Consider the following 15,625-nt stretch of genomic DNA (forward strand, 5'->3'; position numbering starts at 1 on the left):
AGCCCCGCGTGGGCTCCGTGTTGGGCATGGAGCCTGCTTAAGATTCTCCCTCTCCCTCTCCCTCTCCCCGCTCTTTCAAAAAAAAAAAAAAAAAAATGCACTCGGGTCCTGAGTGGGACTTTCATTCCTGGCTTGGTAATAATGACGTCAGAGAAAACAGAACCCAAGTGTCTCTCCTGTTGCTGCTTGAGCTGCTGGGACCAGAGGTGGTGGCAGTGGCCAGAGGGGAAAGGCGGTCAGGAGGAGGTGGTTTCACAAGGCCCTGGGAGGGATGAAGAGAGGTGTGGGATGGGGAGGATGGGGCTGGGAGAGAGAAGAAAGGGTTGAGAGGGCACTGAGCTTGCTGGTGTAGGCAACAGGAACAGAGCTGTGAGGCAAGAGGTGTTGTCTTGGGGTAGACGTTCAGGGGACAGGACAGGGCTGAGCCAGGCCTAGAGCTGCCTGGAATCAGGTGTGGACACTCAAAAGCATCTTCCGGTAGGGTCACCTGCCCCTCACCTGAATTGTGTTCCTATCACAAAGCCTCAGTTAGACAAAAGAAGGCGATGTTTACCTCGTAGGGACCTTGGGGTGGGGGGTGCCAACCAAGAAGACAGGAAGTGCCTTCCTCCCTGGCCATGGGTGTCAGCCTGGGCTGCCCTCACTCAGCACAACAGAAGGCAGGTTCAGTTTAGGAGCAATGCCAAGCCCCAGGCGAGCCCACCACGTGAAGAGCAGCCTCACATATCCCATGAGGTACCCTGTGGGATGGGGCTTATCATCCCCACTTTCAAGATGAGGGAACATCTATGAGCAGGAACTGAGGACCATCAGACCCAAAGCGCATCACCATGTGTCCTTTGGTCCAGGCAGAATCCCTTTGTGCCTTCAGCAGCCCGTGCATGGTCATGGGCGTTCCAAAAGCACCTGTCTCCCCTGTTCCCCAAACTCTCCTCCAGCCCCTCCCAGGGCTCACTGCCCCAGGAGATGCAGCATTCCTTTACCTCCTCAAAGTGAGCTCTTCCCCTCTTGCTGCCCCTGCCTGGGTACTCGGCCTGCTGCGTGACTGGTACCTTCCCAGCCTCCAGGTCCCAACACAGCCTCTCCCCGGGAAGGCCTCTCCCAGACAGTCTTTCTTCAGAGCCTTCTCCCTGATCCCATGTTTGTTTCCTTCAGGGTAGTTACACAATTTGAGACTATCCACTGGAATTGCTTGTTAACAAGCTCCCTTTTAAACCAAAGTAGGATGGCTAACCATTTTCCTGGGGTTTTTTGCAGCAGATGTCTTAAATCTCAAGCAAAGAATAGCAGGCTCTGGAGGGGGAAGGGGACAGCCCTCTGCAGAACCACAGAAAAACACAGCACTACTGCAACCTTCCATGTCTCAGCTGAAACACAGGTGAGCTTCTGCTTGGAGTCCAGCTGGGGCTGCTGCTGCTGGCGGCGTGGACAACAATGAAGCTGCTTATTACGTGCTCTAATACTCAAAACTGCCCTTCGTGGGCGCGTGGGTGGCTCAGTGGGCTAAAGCCTCTGCCTTCGGCTCAGGTCATGATCTCAGAGTCCTGGGATTGAGTCCCGCATCAGGCTGTCGGCTTGTCGGGGAGCCTGCTTCCTCCTCTCTCTCTCTGCCTGCCTCTCTGCCTACTTGTGATCTCTCGCTGTCAAATAAATAAATAAAATCTTTTAAAAATAAACAAAAACAAAAACAAAAAAACCTGCCCCACAATTCAGTGCCGTTAGCCAGACCCATGAGAAAACGAGGATTCCAAAGAGAACTAGTCACTCTACGTCTGAGATAAGGAGACCACCGCCACACTGACATTTTTACAGCTTCATTCTCTCTAAAGTTGGTTACGCTGTTCTCTACAGAGCCCATTAAACCCCACACAGCTCCCCCCACACACCTCCGTTTCTCCCACTCTCCCTCTTCCCCACCTCGTCGGAACACTGAAAAGCTGCAAAGGCATATTCAAATCAAATGGTAGGTTTATTGGCTGTCTGTTACATAATGAGGTGGAAACATCTCAATTTAGGACAGTCTGAACCTTATTTTGGCTTCCTGCTACTGACAGACCAGCGACAGGCACACGGGCTGACAATTAGGGACAACAGAAGCAAACCGCTGCTGCTTCATATTTCCATAATGATTCATTCCATAGGTTTAGGGAACTTCTTGTTTCCTTTTTCATAGCATCTTCCTCTTTTCAAACTCCTTCAGAAAGAGAAAGGCAGAGAAGAGAGAGAAGATAAAAAGATTTAAGATTCAAATTACATTCCCGGTCAAAGTGATTCTGACACTCTTATCTTTAGGATCCTTTGAACAACCAAAAATTACAGAAGTGAAATGTACCAGGCTGAGGGTGCTTGAACACAACAGAACAGCTTCACATTGGGCTGTGTCAGCTGGAATTTCACGAACCTAGATGTACAGCCTCTACTTTATGTCTCCCAAACACAGAGGTCGAGAGGCTGTGAATTGTACTTGTTTTTCTGCAGCAGTATTATTATTAAGAGCTGACAAACTTGACTACTTAAGCAAACCCTAAAAGGCCACACATGAACCACACTGGACTTTTTAATAAGGCAATGGAAACAGCTTTGCTTAGTTTCTCCAAGAAAGAGACTAAATGCCGATTCAGTTAAGATTTGAACAGAATGTCAAGCACCTCAGAAACATCTGAAAAGGAAACAATACTGAAAATCACATCGCTCTAGACGGAAATCAGAATACGACCGATATGTAGTTGCCTGCTGCCACTTACTGGAGCCAAATGGTAATGCATGTGTCCAAAGTGAAGGAAAGAATTTGCTTCACCCTTTTCCTGCACCCATCCCACCCCACACACTCACTAACCACCCAGAACTATGGCACATAATGTCTTATTTGAAAAGACAGGATCAGGCAAAGATTCAGTAAAACAAGAAGCAAGGCAAGGGCAAAAAAGATGGAGCCAAAACATGGTTCCCTCCTGGGGATACAATTTGTGCCTGTTCTCAACATGCTTATAATGTCTGGTTTTTGCTTTGCTTTTTTGTCAAAGCTATAACCGTCATAAATATAAAAAGAAAGAGAGCCTTAAATGATCACTTAGAGACAGGCTAAAACTCATTGCAAAGAGATTATAGAGGATACCCAGTCATTCAGAACATTTTAAACTATTATGTTCTATTAAAAAAGGAAAAGCAAAGCTTACAGTTAAGAAGTTGCTCCTCCATCCTGCAAACAATGGCATCCCAACACAGCCAGGGCCAGAAGTTACAGGCTGGAAACCCCCACCTTCCTCTTTTGATATCCCTTCCCCGCTCCCCATCAACACCCCCATCAACGCCCTCATCACCCAGGTTTCATTTCTTGTCACTCAGCCCCTCTCCCTAGAAATAGAAACCTATGAGATCAGGGTAGCTACTATCCCAAAGGCCCTCAATGAGAAAAATGAAATGCAAGGCAATGCCCCGCACTCCCCCCAGATGGAATTCATGGCATGAATGATATATGATCATTCTGATCTGATATACGGTCTTGTAGATCATATTTTGCCCCTCACAAAAGAGCAAATTCCAAAATTGAAAGAAGTTAAGTTCTTTAAAATCAGAACGTTATTCCTGGTCATGCCCAATTAGGGCCCTGGGACATGAATGGAGCTGCTAGAGACTGTTAAGCTGCACACCAGAAAGAAAGAAACAGTAAGGCCCAGAAGAAAAGACCACGGTTTCTGGGCATCCAGTGTGGCCCGCGCTACAATGCAGGTTACTTCAGAGCGCTCAGGCCGCTGTTAGAGCTCACCTTGTAGATGGTGGTTCCCAGCTGCGCAGGAGACATGCTGACCACAACGCCCGCACTCTGGAGGGCAGAGATCTTCTCTTTGGCTCCACCTTTTCCTCCAGCAATAATCGCCCCTGCATGACCCATTCTCCTGCCAGGAGGAGCAGTTAAACCAGCGATGAAGGACACCACAGGCTTGGCCTTGGGACCCTGGAAAGTGATATTTTAAACATTCTGATGAAGAAGTTGCCCAAAACTGGACTTCAAATTCACAACTCTGAAAGGGTGGGCAGGGCCCACCACCCATCCTCACTGAGAAAATCCACACACACATGAAGCTATAATTGAAACCACTGCATTCACCTTTGAGATGACTTTTCATATGAACTCGGGAAAACAATCCTGAGCAACGTTTCTGTCTAGATATTAAATGTCAACTTCACTGGCCACAAGCTATTTTACCAACATATATGTGATTCTTCTATTTGAAAAAAAACAAAAACAAAAACAAAAAAACACACACTTTAAAACATGTTCTGTAATTTGTGATAATAATGACTTAAGACACTAGATTAGGTTGTTTTATTTCAACCTGAATTTATGTCTTAATTCATTATTAGTTTACCCATAATAAATCTGCTAGAAGGAGAAAGATGAGGTGGTAAGGTATACTGGAAAAGATGCAGGACTGGAAGTCACCGGATTCAATTTGCTATTGACTAAAGCTGGTTGACCTTGGACAAGGCACATCAGCTCTGTAAACCTCTGATTCCTCATCTATGAAATGAAATAGCTAAACCAGAATGATGGCCAAGGGTTCCCTTCTCCTCTGAAGTTCTATGAAGTCTAAGGAAGATCAGGACTAGTTTTATTTAATAAAAATCCATTCTAATATGCAACCTCTATGTAGATAAAGAGCACTATACTAGATTCTGAGGCTAAAAATAAAAAGCCACATGGGAAATATAAGGATTCCTGTGCTCCAGACTTAAAATACAGTTAAAGAAATAATATACTGGGGAGCCTGGGTGGCTCAGTGGGTTAGGCCTCTGCCTTCAGCTTGGGTCATGATCTCAGGGTCCTGGGATCGAGCCCTGCATCGGGCTCTCTCCTCAGCGGGGAGCCTGCTTCCTCCTCTCTCTCTCTCTGCCTGCCTCTCTGCCTACTTGTGATCTCTCTGTTAAATAAATAAAAATTAAAAAAAAATTTTTTTAATAAAAAAATAAAAAACAAAAATTTAAAACTATTTTAAAAAACATTCTACTAAGAAGTGTGGTATTGGGGCGCCTGGGTGGCTCAGTGGGTTAAAGCCTCTGCCTTCGGCTCAGGTCATGATCCCAGGGTCCTGGGATCCAGCCTCACATCAGGCTCTCTGCTCAGTAGGGAGCCTGCTTCCTCCTCTCTCTCTGCCTGCCTCTCTGCCTACTTGTGATCTCTGTCTGTCAAATAAATAAATAAACAAAATCTAAAAAAAAAAAAAGAAGTGTGGTATTATTTTACATTTTTCTAATTCTTGAATGTCAAATTTAACAGAAGGCAAATGGATTCTGATATCTGCTTTTTAAAAAAAATTTTTTTTATTTATTTACAGCATAACAGTATTCATTGTTTTTGTACCACACCCAGTGCTCCATGCAATCCATGCCCTCTATAATACCCACAACCTGGTACCCTGACCTCCCACCCCCCCTGTTTTTCAGAGTCCATAGTCTTTCATGGTTCATCTCCACATTCAATCTATATACAATAGGCTGAACTAAGAGAAAATCTGGACTCAAACACATACATGGTTTGAAAAGGAGAAGATTTTAATAGCCTGTGGATATTCTTCATTGATACGACAAACCTCTTCAAGTCGTAATTTCTTAGGGTTAGTTGCAATGTTGGAATCTGAAACTACAGCAATGAACTTTCTGTCCTTTGCTATTTTAAAATCCATTGAATGTATCTTTTACCTATAATGATTTTCTAACATTCATCAGTCAGATGAAAAATACAGGTTTACTGAGTTATGCACATCTTCTAAATGTTGATACATTTCATTATTCAATATCAACAAATCATAGCCATCATTATCAGGTTCAAAGTCTTTAGTAGGAGGAAGTGATCAAGTTCAGTGGCAGAAACAACTTTTCTGATTTATGAATATTCACTTGATAGCTCAAATTTTATCAGTCAATAAATACTGTAAATAGTTTTCCTTGCTATGGCAAGTTCACTCTGTTCGTTTTTGAGAAAAGGTCTGCCAAATACCCCAGTGTGAACAACTAGTTTGCTTGCCAATTTTCCTGAGAGTAAATGGTGTTCCATGAAAAAAACAGCTAGCTCACAGCTCAAATTGGGAAGGTGCTTTACCTCCCACTTCATCACAAAATACGGACTCATGGGTTAGGATTTAATAAAATTAATACTTTTTACTGCTTCATCAAGGACATTCTTAAAGGAAATTGGTTTGGTTTTGTTTTTCTAACTCTATGTGCCAGTGAATGATCTAGAACAGTTGCTTCCACTGCCCAGCTCTGTGGTATGGTGCCAGCATGCCAGGTTCTGCGTGGGCTGACACTGCTGACTCCAGCCTCATCTCCCACCATTTCTCCCTGCTCTTTGTCTTCCAGTAATTCCAGGCTGCTCCGCCTCTGCTCCTCTGCAGAGAATGTTCTCCACCCTCCTTGGACACCTGGCCAATTTCTACTTAACTTTGAGACCTGGATCAAGCCTCCTCCTCCCCCATAAGCCTTTCTGACTCTTCCTCCCACCATCTCCACAAACACCCTTGTAAAGACCATCTTCTGTTCAGGGATGTCAAAGCTGTGCCTTTGACAAGGTCCTACTATTACACCAAGTACAGTGACTGTGACTCTTTTCCTGCGTGTTCCCCTCCCAAACTATGAATTCCTTGAACACAGGAACTATGTTCTCACTTATTTCCATATGCCCAGCACTGACAGTGATACAGAATTCAAAAGAGAAGACTCTACAAGTCACTTACTCATTCACTCGTGGGCTCTGGAGAGTTATGAACATCCCATATTTAAATGGCACTAATTTCTACTTGATCCCTTTGTCTCCATACTCACAGAAAAAGAATACTGTACTAAAAGGAAATAAGATTTCAATGAACCTAGAATGTCAGACAAGTTTATATTCTGTCCTATTAACAAAGGAGAGTCACTTGAAATTTCTTAAGGAGAGAAAAATAAAATTAAAAAGACTATGAAGAAGTATGATTAGAAAACAGGATACAGAAATGATGAGAAACAGACCAGTTAGGATGATGTCAGTATAGTCCAAGCAGAGGCCCAGGGCTGGTGACCCTTTTCCTAAATCCCTGCAATCTGATTTCTGAATCAGAATCCCTATATTCTGATTCCAGAATCCTGAATTCTGATTCCTGAGCCCTCCATTATGCAATGGAGACATGAGTCAGACCTGGGATGGATCCCACCCTTAGCTCATTTGCTGTATACCTACCACTGGCAAGTCATTAACCTCTCTGTGCCAGCTGCCTTATTCATAAAAGGACAAAACCCCTTACCCAAAGGGTCAAGATTAAACAATACCACTTTTACAAGTAAGTATTGTCATAATGATGATAATAATAAAAACAGCAGTGGTGGCAGCAGATAGCACTAATAGCACTACTAAGTGTTCACTCTGTGCCAGGGACTGTGCTAAGTGTTTTATGTCACCTGTTCAACCTAGAATCTTGTACACTGTAGGCCCTTAATAAAAATTCGCCCCAAATCAAAACCACAGTGAAATACCACCTCACAGCAGTCAGAATGGCTAAAATGAACAAGTCAGGAAATGACAGATGTTGACAAGGATGCGGAGAAAGGGGAACCCTCCTACACTGTTGGTGGGAATGCAAGCTGGTGCAGTCACTCGAAAACAGTATGGAGGTTTCTCAAAAAGCTGAAAGTAGAGCTACCCTATGACCCAGCAATTGCACTATTGAGTATTTACCCTAAAGATACAAATATAGTGATCTGAAGGGGCACGTGCACCCGAATGTTTATAGCAGCAATGTCCACAATAGTCAAACTATGGAAAGAACCTAGATGTCCAACAACAGATGAATGGATAAAGAAGATGTGGTATATATATATATATATACACATATATATTATCATATTATATTAAAATATATATACATATATTTTATTATTATCATCACTATATATATATAGTGAAATACTATGCAGCCATCAAAAGAAACGAAATCTTGCTATTTGCAACCACGTGGACGGAACTAGAGGGTATTATGCTAAGTGAAATAAGTCAATCAGAAAAAGTTAATTATCATATGATCACTCTGATATGAGGAATCTAAGAGGCAGGTCGGGGGTTTTGGGGGTAGGGAGGGAACAAATGAAATAAGATGGGATTGGGAGGGAGACAAACCATAAGAGACTTAACCTCACGCAACATACTGAGGGTTGTTGGTGGGGGGAAGGTTAGGGAGGCTGGGTTATGGACACTGGGTAGGGTATGTGGTACCATGAGTGCTGTGAAATGTGTAAGCCTGATGATTCACAGACCCCAGATTGTACCTCTGGGGCAAATAATATATTATATGTTAATAAAAAAATAAAATTTGTCCCACAGGAACTAACCAGGAATAGGAAAACATGTGCCAAATGAAATAAAACATATATGCTTAGCTTTCTCCACTAAATTCTAAGCTACTCAAGGGATCCAGAGTTGAGCCTAAATACATTTTAAAATTTACCTGAATATAGCATAATGTCACATTAACCCAAATCTTTCCTAAAAAGAAGTCAATTTTTACTTGAATTTCAAACTTTACAGCTTCTCTGAATTTAAGAGACTCTAGTAACATTTTACCCCAAACTCCTGACAATCTACTTTATTCTTTCCGTATCCACCACTTACTGGTGTCTAATGTGTGAAGGGAATGGGTTGGGCACCAGGGTACAACAGTCCCTGTCACCCCAGATACAGGCTAGAATGGGATATTAAGCATGCCTCGCAGAGGGAATGAGCAAAGGCAAGTGAGAATGAAAACAACTGGAAGGTCAGATGGGACACGGATGTGAAGAAGAGAGTCAGAGAGGTAGGTGTCTAGGCACTAGAATACCATGCTAAGTCCACACTTTATCCTACATGTGATGGGAAACTGTCACGGTTTAAAACCAGGCGGTAAGAGGCGCCCATGTCTGTGTTTCAGAAGGGCAAATGATCTGGGTGGCCGGAGCAGGATGGCCTCAGAGAGAAGGAAGGAGTGGTGGCTGAGCAACGGGAGTTGAGATTTTCAGGAAGAAACTACTGACATGGTCCAGGGGAGAGAAGAGGGCAGCTCAAACCAGAGCAGAGGGATGAATTACAGACAATGCTCTGAGTCTCAACGTACTACTGAGGATAGAGCTTGGTAAACAGGTGGAAACAGAAGAGAGAGAAGTAAAAAGATGCTTCTGAGGTTTCTGCCTTGGAAACTACATGAAGTATGATTTTATACCATTCACACTAAAGGAACCGGCCACGGAAAGTACATCCAGGGAAAAATTAAGATGAGAACAAACAGGAGAAAGACCAAGAGGACAGAGAGGAGGAAGAAGGAACGGAGGCGGCCGGTAGCCTTTGTGAAAGCCACCGCAGGAGACTGAGATTCAACAGCAGCACGGCCCTGACAAGCGCACCAAGTGCCAACTGTGTGTGAAGAGCTATACTTTTCCAAACCCAAACCCAAACTTACTGAATTATGTTGCTTCAAAAATTCTGCAGCATTTTCTTCTGCATTACCACCAATTTCACCAATTAATATGATGCCTTCTGTGGCTGGATCATTCAGGAAGATTTCAAGGCAGTCAATAAAATCTGTGCCATTAAAAGGATCACCTCCAATGCCTGAAAAAGTCAAAGAATACCAACATCAGCTGAAAATTTAAGGATGAATCTTACAAATTAGGCCAAGAAATGTTGTTTCAACTCATTTCTTACTTTGTCTACCACTCTCACCAATGTTTTAAAATGCATCATCACTCTTGCATTTAATATTTTTAAAAAATCACAAAGTGCTACGTTTATTTCTATTCCAAATTATTACATGAATGCTAAATCATAGCTGATTTCAGAAACTCACAAAGACAAGCTTCTTTTTGTTTTTGCTCTTTTGTCAAGCTTCCTTCCTCCCATGAAATTAATCCCAAACAACTCTTTTAAAATGGGCATTTTTTTTTTTTAAAGATTTTATTTATTTATTTGACAGAGAGAGATCACAAGCAGGCAGAGAGGCAGGCAGAGAGAGAGGAGGAAGCAGGCTCCCCGCTGAGCAGCGAGCCCGATGCGGGACTCGATCCCAGGACCCTGAGATCATGACCTGAGCCGAAGGCAGCAGCCCAACCCACCGAGCCACCCAGTTTTAAGAAAAAGTGTGTCTATGTTGCAAGCAAGGAAAATTGTCTCTTCTCTATTTAAACATTTTACAAATGTCTTTGCACAAAGTAACTATAAGATGTGGCGCATTGCAGATAAACCACACGCAAGTTTTAAGACACAAGTCCCAATGAGAGACAGAGTTGAGGGTACACTGACCCCTCTTCCCTTAGATCCAGGGTGAGTGAGACCACAAACACACACATTTAAGGCAGGATTGATTTCCTACTTCTCAATGCACCTCTGAAGAACGAAGCTGAGGAAGAGTAGCAGCATTTATTGAGTGCCAACTGTATATCAAGTACACGCCCCAGCACATTTTAGACCTGCCACTTCCTAATTCTTCCAGCCTCTCTGTGAAATAAGCATTAGTATCAGCAATTTACAAATTAAAGACAGAAGCTGGAGAATATGAATTTTGCAATTCTGTTCCAAACCTTTCCTTATTCTCCATCACACTAAGTTACTCTGTGGCTAAGATTATACTTTGTACACAGAGAAGCTCAATTACTATTTCCAATATTGATTTTATGGGTCTGAATCCTAATAAAAAGAGTCCAGAGCTTTATTTCACATTTTACTATATGAGAAGCTACTTTTGAAAGTCTTTTAACAGTTATTCTAAAAATTTGAAGCTATATTTATAAAAATGAGAAATCTGCCTCACTTCTAGCAACTTTTAAAAGTGGTAGGCAATATAATGTAGCAAAAAGAGAAGTTCTGGGGATCTCAACTGTAGATTTTTCTCACGACTAAAGCTGTAACAGTACAACTTCTCAGCTCACAGGTGCCTCAGGGTTGCCTTAAGAAAGAGATAACAAATGGCAAGAATTCAGTAACTAGAAAGCACTGAAGGATAGCTTATAGGAACAATGATAATTATAGTAATCAAAGCCCTAACATGAAGAAACATTTCTTCATAACAAGCGAAGGAAGTGATGTTTTCAGGCACCAAGGCTCTTCAGGGCACATTTCCCACGATGCTTGTTCCACAACATGCAAGTCAAGCCTTAGACCATGAATCTTAAAAATAAAGGATGGTGCCTCATACTGAGGCTAAATAAATTTAAGATCTTAACATCTTTTTTAATAAAATGGTTATCAAAACCTCCTGCAAATAACCAAAACAATAATTATTACTGTAGTCATTCAATGAAGTTACTGCATTATAATAACATGATTCTATCAAAAATCTCTCACCAACACACAAAGACTGCCCCAATCCAACTTGTGTCGTTTGGTGAACCGCTTCATAAGTAAGGGTGCCAGATCTGGACACAATACCTTAAAGGAAGAGAATTTAAAAATATTAGATTGTATCCCTATCATAGTCTATCATGTTACAGGTACAAGTACATAAAAGAATCCATTCCACAATGTGTCATCCAAATCAACAAGTGTAAGATCAGTGCATAAATACCTTGCTTCGCACTATGAATTCGAGTGTATATAACCAGACTGTCTGCACCAACTGATCAAACTGAAAGACGTGTTGTATCTCGGCACTGCTAGTACCCTATGGAATGCTGTTCGATTGCTCTCTTAGAACAACGCTGCTTCTTGGGGTGCCTGGGTGGCTCAGTGGGTTAAGCCGCTGCCTTTGGCTCAGGTCATGATCTCAGGGTCCTGGGATCGAGCCCTGCATCAGGCTCTCTGCTCAGCAGGGAGCCTGCTTCCCTCTCTCTCTCTCTCCGCCTGCCTCTCCATCTACTTGTGATTTCTCTCTGTCAAATAAAAAAATAAAAAATCTTTAAAAAAAAAAAAAAAAGAACGCTGCTTCTCCCCACTCCTGTGTTCACAGTACTGAACACAGATCCTACACAGAAGGAGCTCAATACTTACCTGAATGGCTCAAAGCTGAAAAGCCTTCAATGGAGTACAACCTTCCTCTTAAGCAAAACCTAATTCCAATCGTTTTAAGGTCATTCAATCACTGGACCCTAATTCATGGCAAATGACCATCACTACCACCATCCCCCATCTGCCTCATTCATCAGTTCTGCCTTATCGTCTGAGCTTTCTCTCCATCTATACACTATCTCCTTACAACTTCTCATTTCATAACTGAGAAGGTTGGGTAGGTATTACCTACCTACCTATGTATTCAGTACATTTAGCTTTGTTTAAACAAAGTATAGTTGGTAATTTCCTAGTTGTACATCTTGTGTATGATTGTCTAGTCTCCTTTCCACTCTTCCTACTTGACTCTTTTGGTACGATTATGGTCTAGGTGTCCACTCAACATCCTAGATTACTGGGAAAAACAACTATTTTATTTATTCTAGTCTGGTGATGGATCAATGTAATAACCAGTGAATACCAGAACGTTATCATTCTTCTAAGGGGCTTTCATGTGATTATATAAATGATATGTAAATTACATAAATGCAAACTGCATACACTGAAAGTAAAGAGAGTCATGTTTTTAGGGTAGATTACTCCTGTCATTCTTAAAGTATATATAGTAAAAGAGGCTAGCACTTAAAAATACCTATTCATAAGGATACTTCTGCTTCTGAAAAGTAGAATTACTTTCCTCTATTCTTCCTGTTAAGTACAACTAAAAACCTTGGGCATTATATGTAAAATAAATACAAGAAATCACTAAGAGATGAAAGGAGGCAAAGTGGCTAGGGACCTCCAGACTCGAGGAATGAAACACTGGTGAGTTCCCTGAGTTTTTTTTTGCTTCATGCATCCCAGATACAGAGTGAAAGAAGCCAGCATCCCACAAACAGAAGGGTACAGGAAAAAAGTTTACCCCAAAAGCCTGCTCACTCTAGCAAAAGAACCAAGGACAACCTAGCAAAACAGAAAACTTTTTTTTTTTTAAGATTTTATTTATTTATTGGAGACAGAGAAAGAGCACAAGTAGGTAGAGCGGCAGGCAGAGAGGGAAAAGTAGATTCCCCACTGAGCAGGGAGTTTGATGTGGGGCTCGATCCCAGGACCCCAGGATCATGACCTGAGCTGAAGGCAGATGCTAAAGGTTAAGACGCTTAACCAACTGAGCCACCCAGGCACCCCAAAACAGAAAACTTTTGAGATAATAACCACTCTGTACTAGCTTAACACTACAGAAAATAACTGTGCCTCCACCCTCACCCACATAGGCAAAGGCCAAAGGGATTCCTAGACGTCCACACTTAGGAGGCTACACTGAGGCACCCCAACATGCCAGCCAGGTTGGTGAAAGAGAAGTAAGCAGTCAGGACTTTATTTTTTTTAAACTATTTTTTTTTTAAGATTTTATTTATGTATCTGACAGAGAGAGAGATCGTAAGTAGGCAAAGAGGCATGCAGAGAGAGAAGGGGAAGCAGACTCCCTGATGAGCAGAGAGCCCAATGTAGGGCTCAATCCCAGGACCCTGAGATCATGACCTGAGCCAAAGGCAGAGGCTTAACCCTCTGAGCCACCCAGATGCCCCAGGACATTCATCTATGCCAGCCGATAATGAGCTCCTCTTCATCCCCACGATGTTAATTTGATTATTTCCTTGAGGAACTAAACAAGAATTTTCACTAGACATTTTGAGAAAGTTTATAATATCCGACAGGGCAAAGTCACTGAAAGACCAGATTATAGAAAGATGAACAATAAAAATATTCAAAGCATGTATATATACTTACAAAGGACTTACATCCAGAATATTTATAGAAGCCCTCGCTACAATCAACAATAAAAAGACAATCCAATAAAAAATGTGCAAAAAACTTGAACTGATAATTCACAAAAGAAGCTATATAAATAGCCTATAAGCACATGAGACAGTGCTCTACATATTTAGTTGCCAGGGAAAGTCAAATGAAAACCGCGAGACAACATTTCACTCCTAGCAGAATGGCTAAAAATAAAGACTGAGAATACTAAATGTTCGTAAAGATGTGGACTGGAACGTTCATACACTGATGGTGGAAATGTAAAATGAATAGCCACTTCACAGAACTACGGAGCAATTTTATATATATATATATATATATATATATATATATATATATATATATATTTTCATTCATTCATTTATTTATTTATTTGACAGAGATCACAAGTAGGCAGAGAGGCAGGCAGAGAGAGAGGAGGAAGCAGGCTCCTGCAGAGCAGAGAGCTCGATGTGAGGCTCAATCCCAGAACCCTGGGATCATGACCTGAGCCAAAGGCAGAGATTTTAACCCACTGAGCCACCCAGGTGCCCCTACTGGGCGATTTCTTAAAAAGTTACACATACGTCAAACCTATGACTTAGTGATTACATTCTTAAGAATTTTACCCAAGAGAAATGAACATGTGTCCACTGAAAGACCTCTACACAATTGTCACCTTAGCCTTATTCATAACGATTCAAACCTTGAAACAACCCAAATGCTCATCAACAGGAGAATGAACAACAGAGTATGGCAGAATCACACAACAGAGTATTACTTAGCAGTAAAATGAAATAAACTACCAATACATGCGAACACATGTAAGAAACATGCTGAGCAGGAAAAGAATCTTCAAAAACTCCAAAAAAAATCTTCATTGAGGGGCGCCTGGGTGGCTCAGTGGGTTAAAGCCTCTGCCTTCGGCTCAGGTCATGGTCCCAGGGTTCTGGGATCGAGCCCCGTATTGGGCTTTCTGTTCGGCGGGGAGCCTGCTTCCTCCCCTCTCTCTCTTTGCCTGCCTCTCTGCCTACTTGTGATCTCTGTCTGTCAAATAAATAAATAAAATATTTAAAAAAAAAGTCTTCATTGACTCTGCAGAATTATTATGGATTCTTAATCTCATCCAACGCAAGATACATAAATGATTCACTGCAGACCTCCCTGGTAAATTCCACTACGGTTAATTAAAATAAATTACATTTGCACTGTCACAAATTCTCTTGGTGAATTTTGAGCTTAGAGCAAAGAATTTTTTTTTTTTAGTCTATAAGAAACATACCAATTCTTCCTTTCTTGTGAATATGGCCAGGCATGATGCCGATTTTGCATTCTCCAGGCTGAAGGAAAGGAAATTAGTGTTTCAGAAAAATGAAGGAAAAACAAACAAACAAACAAACACAACAACCAGTAACTAACAGGTCATACACACAAACACACTTGGCCTGACTGAAAGCTAGTTAGCCTTCTGAAAGCCTAAGTCCAGGCCTATTTTGGTTTGTGACACTTACATTGATGATTCCAGGGCAGTTAGGCCCAATCAGCCTCGTCTTTCCCTGGCGCAATAGTTTGTGCTTGACCCGTACCATGTCCTGCTGTGGGATACCTTCGGTAATGCACACGACCAAGGGTACTTCCGCTTCGACGGCTTCACTGATGGCAGCAGCAGCGAAAGGAGGAGGAACATATATGACAGAAGCTGTCGCTCCTGTCTTTTCTTTGGCCTGAAACATTAACCATGAAGCCCTTTATTATGGGTTAAGTTGTAAACACTGTAAAATTGCATTCAATACCATGATTTTAATAACATCTTGGGATCAGGAAAGGGCACCACCAGGAGACATT

At 42.0% G+C, this 15,625-nt stretch overlaps 1 protein-coding gene across 1 annotated transcript in view; it reads right to left on the minus strand.

Annotated features, from left to right (window-relative positions):
* Positions 1-1,950: 1,950 nt before the first annotated feature.
* The window catches only part of SUCLG1 (succinate-CoA ligase GDP/ADP-forming subunit alpha), a 32,442-nt gene continuing 18,767 nt past the window's right edge, over positions 1,951-15,625 (minus strand). The window contains exons 4-9 of the mRNA XM_044261525.1: positions 15,292-15,504; positions 15,063-15,120; positions 11,342-11,425; positions 9,462-9,613; positions 3,767-3,955; positions 1,951-2,194 (exon numbers count right to left, since the gene is read on the minus strand). Coding sequence (XP_044117460.1) covers positions 2,168-2,194; positions 3,767-3,955; positions 9,462-9,613; positions 11,342-11,425; positions 15,063-15,120; positions 15,292-15,504 — 723 coding nt within the window. The 3' untranslated portion in view covers positions 1,951-2,167. The remainder of the gene's footprint in view (positions 2,195-3,766; positions 3,956-9,461; positions 9,614-11,341; positions 11,426-15,062; positions 15,121-15,291; positions 15,505-15,625) is intronic.

This window comes from Neovison vison, chromosome 8 (assembly GCF_020171115.1).
Source record: "Neovison vison isolate M4711 chromosome 8, ASM_NN_V1, whole genome shotgun sequence".
Classification (NCBI taxonomy): domain Eukaryota; kingdom Metazoa; phylum Chordata; class Mammalia; order Carnivora; family Mustelidae; genus Neogale; species Neogale vison.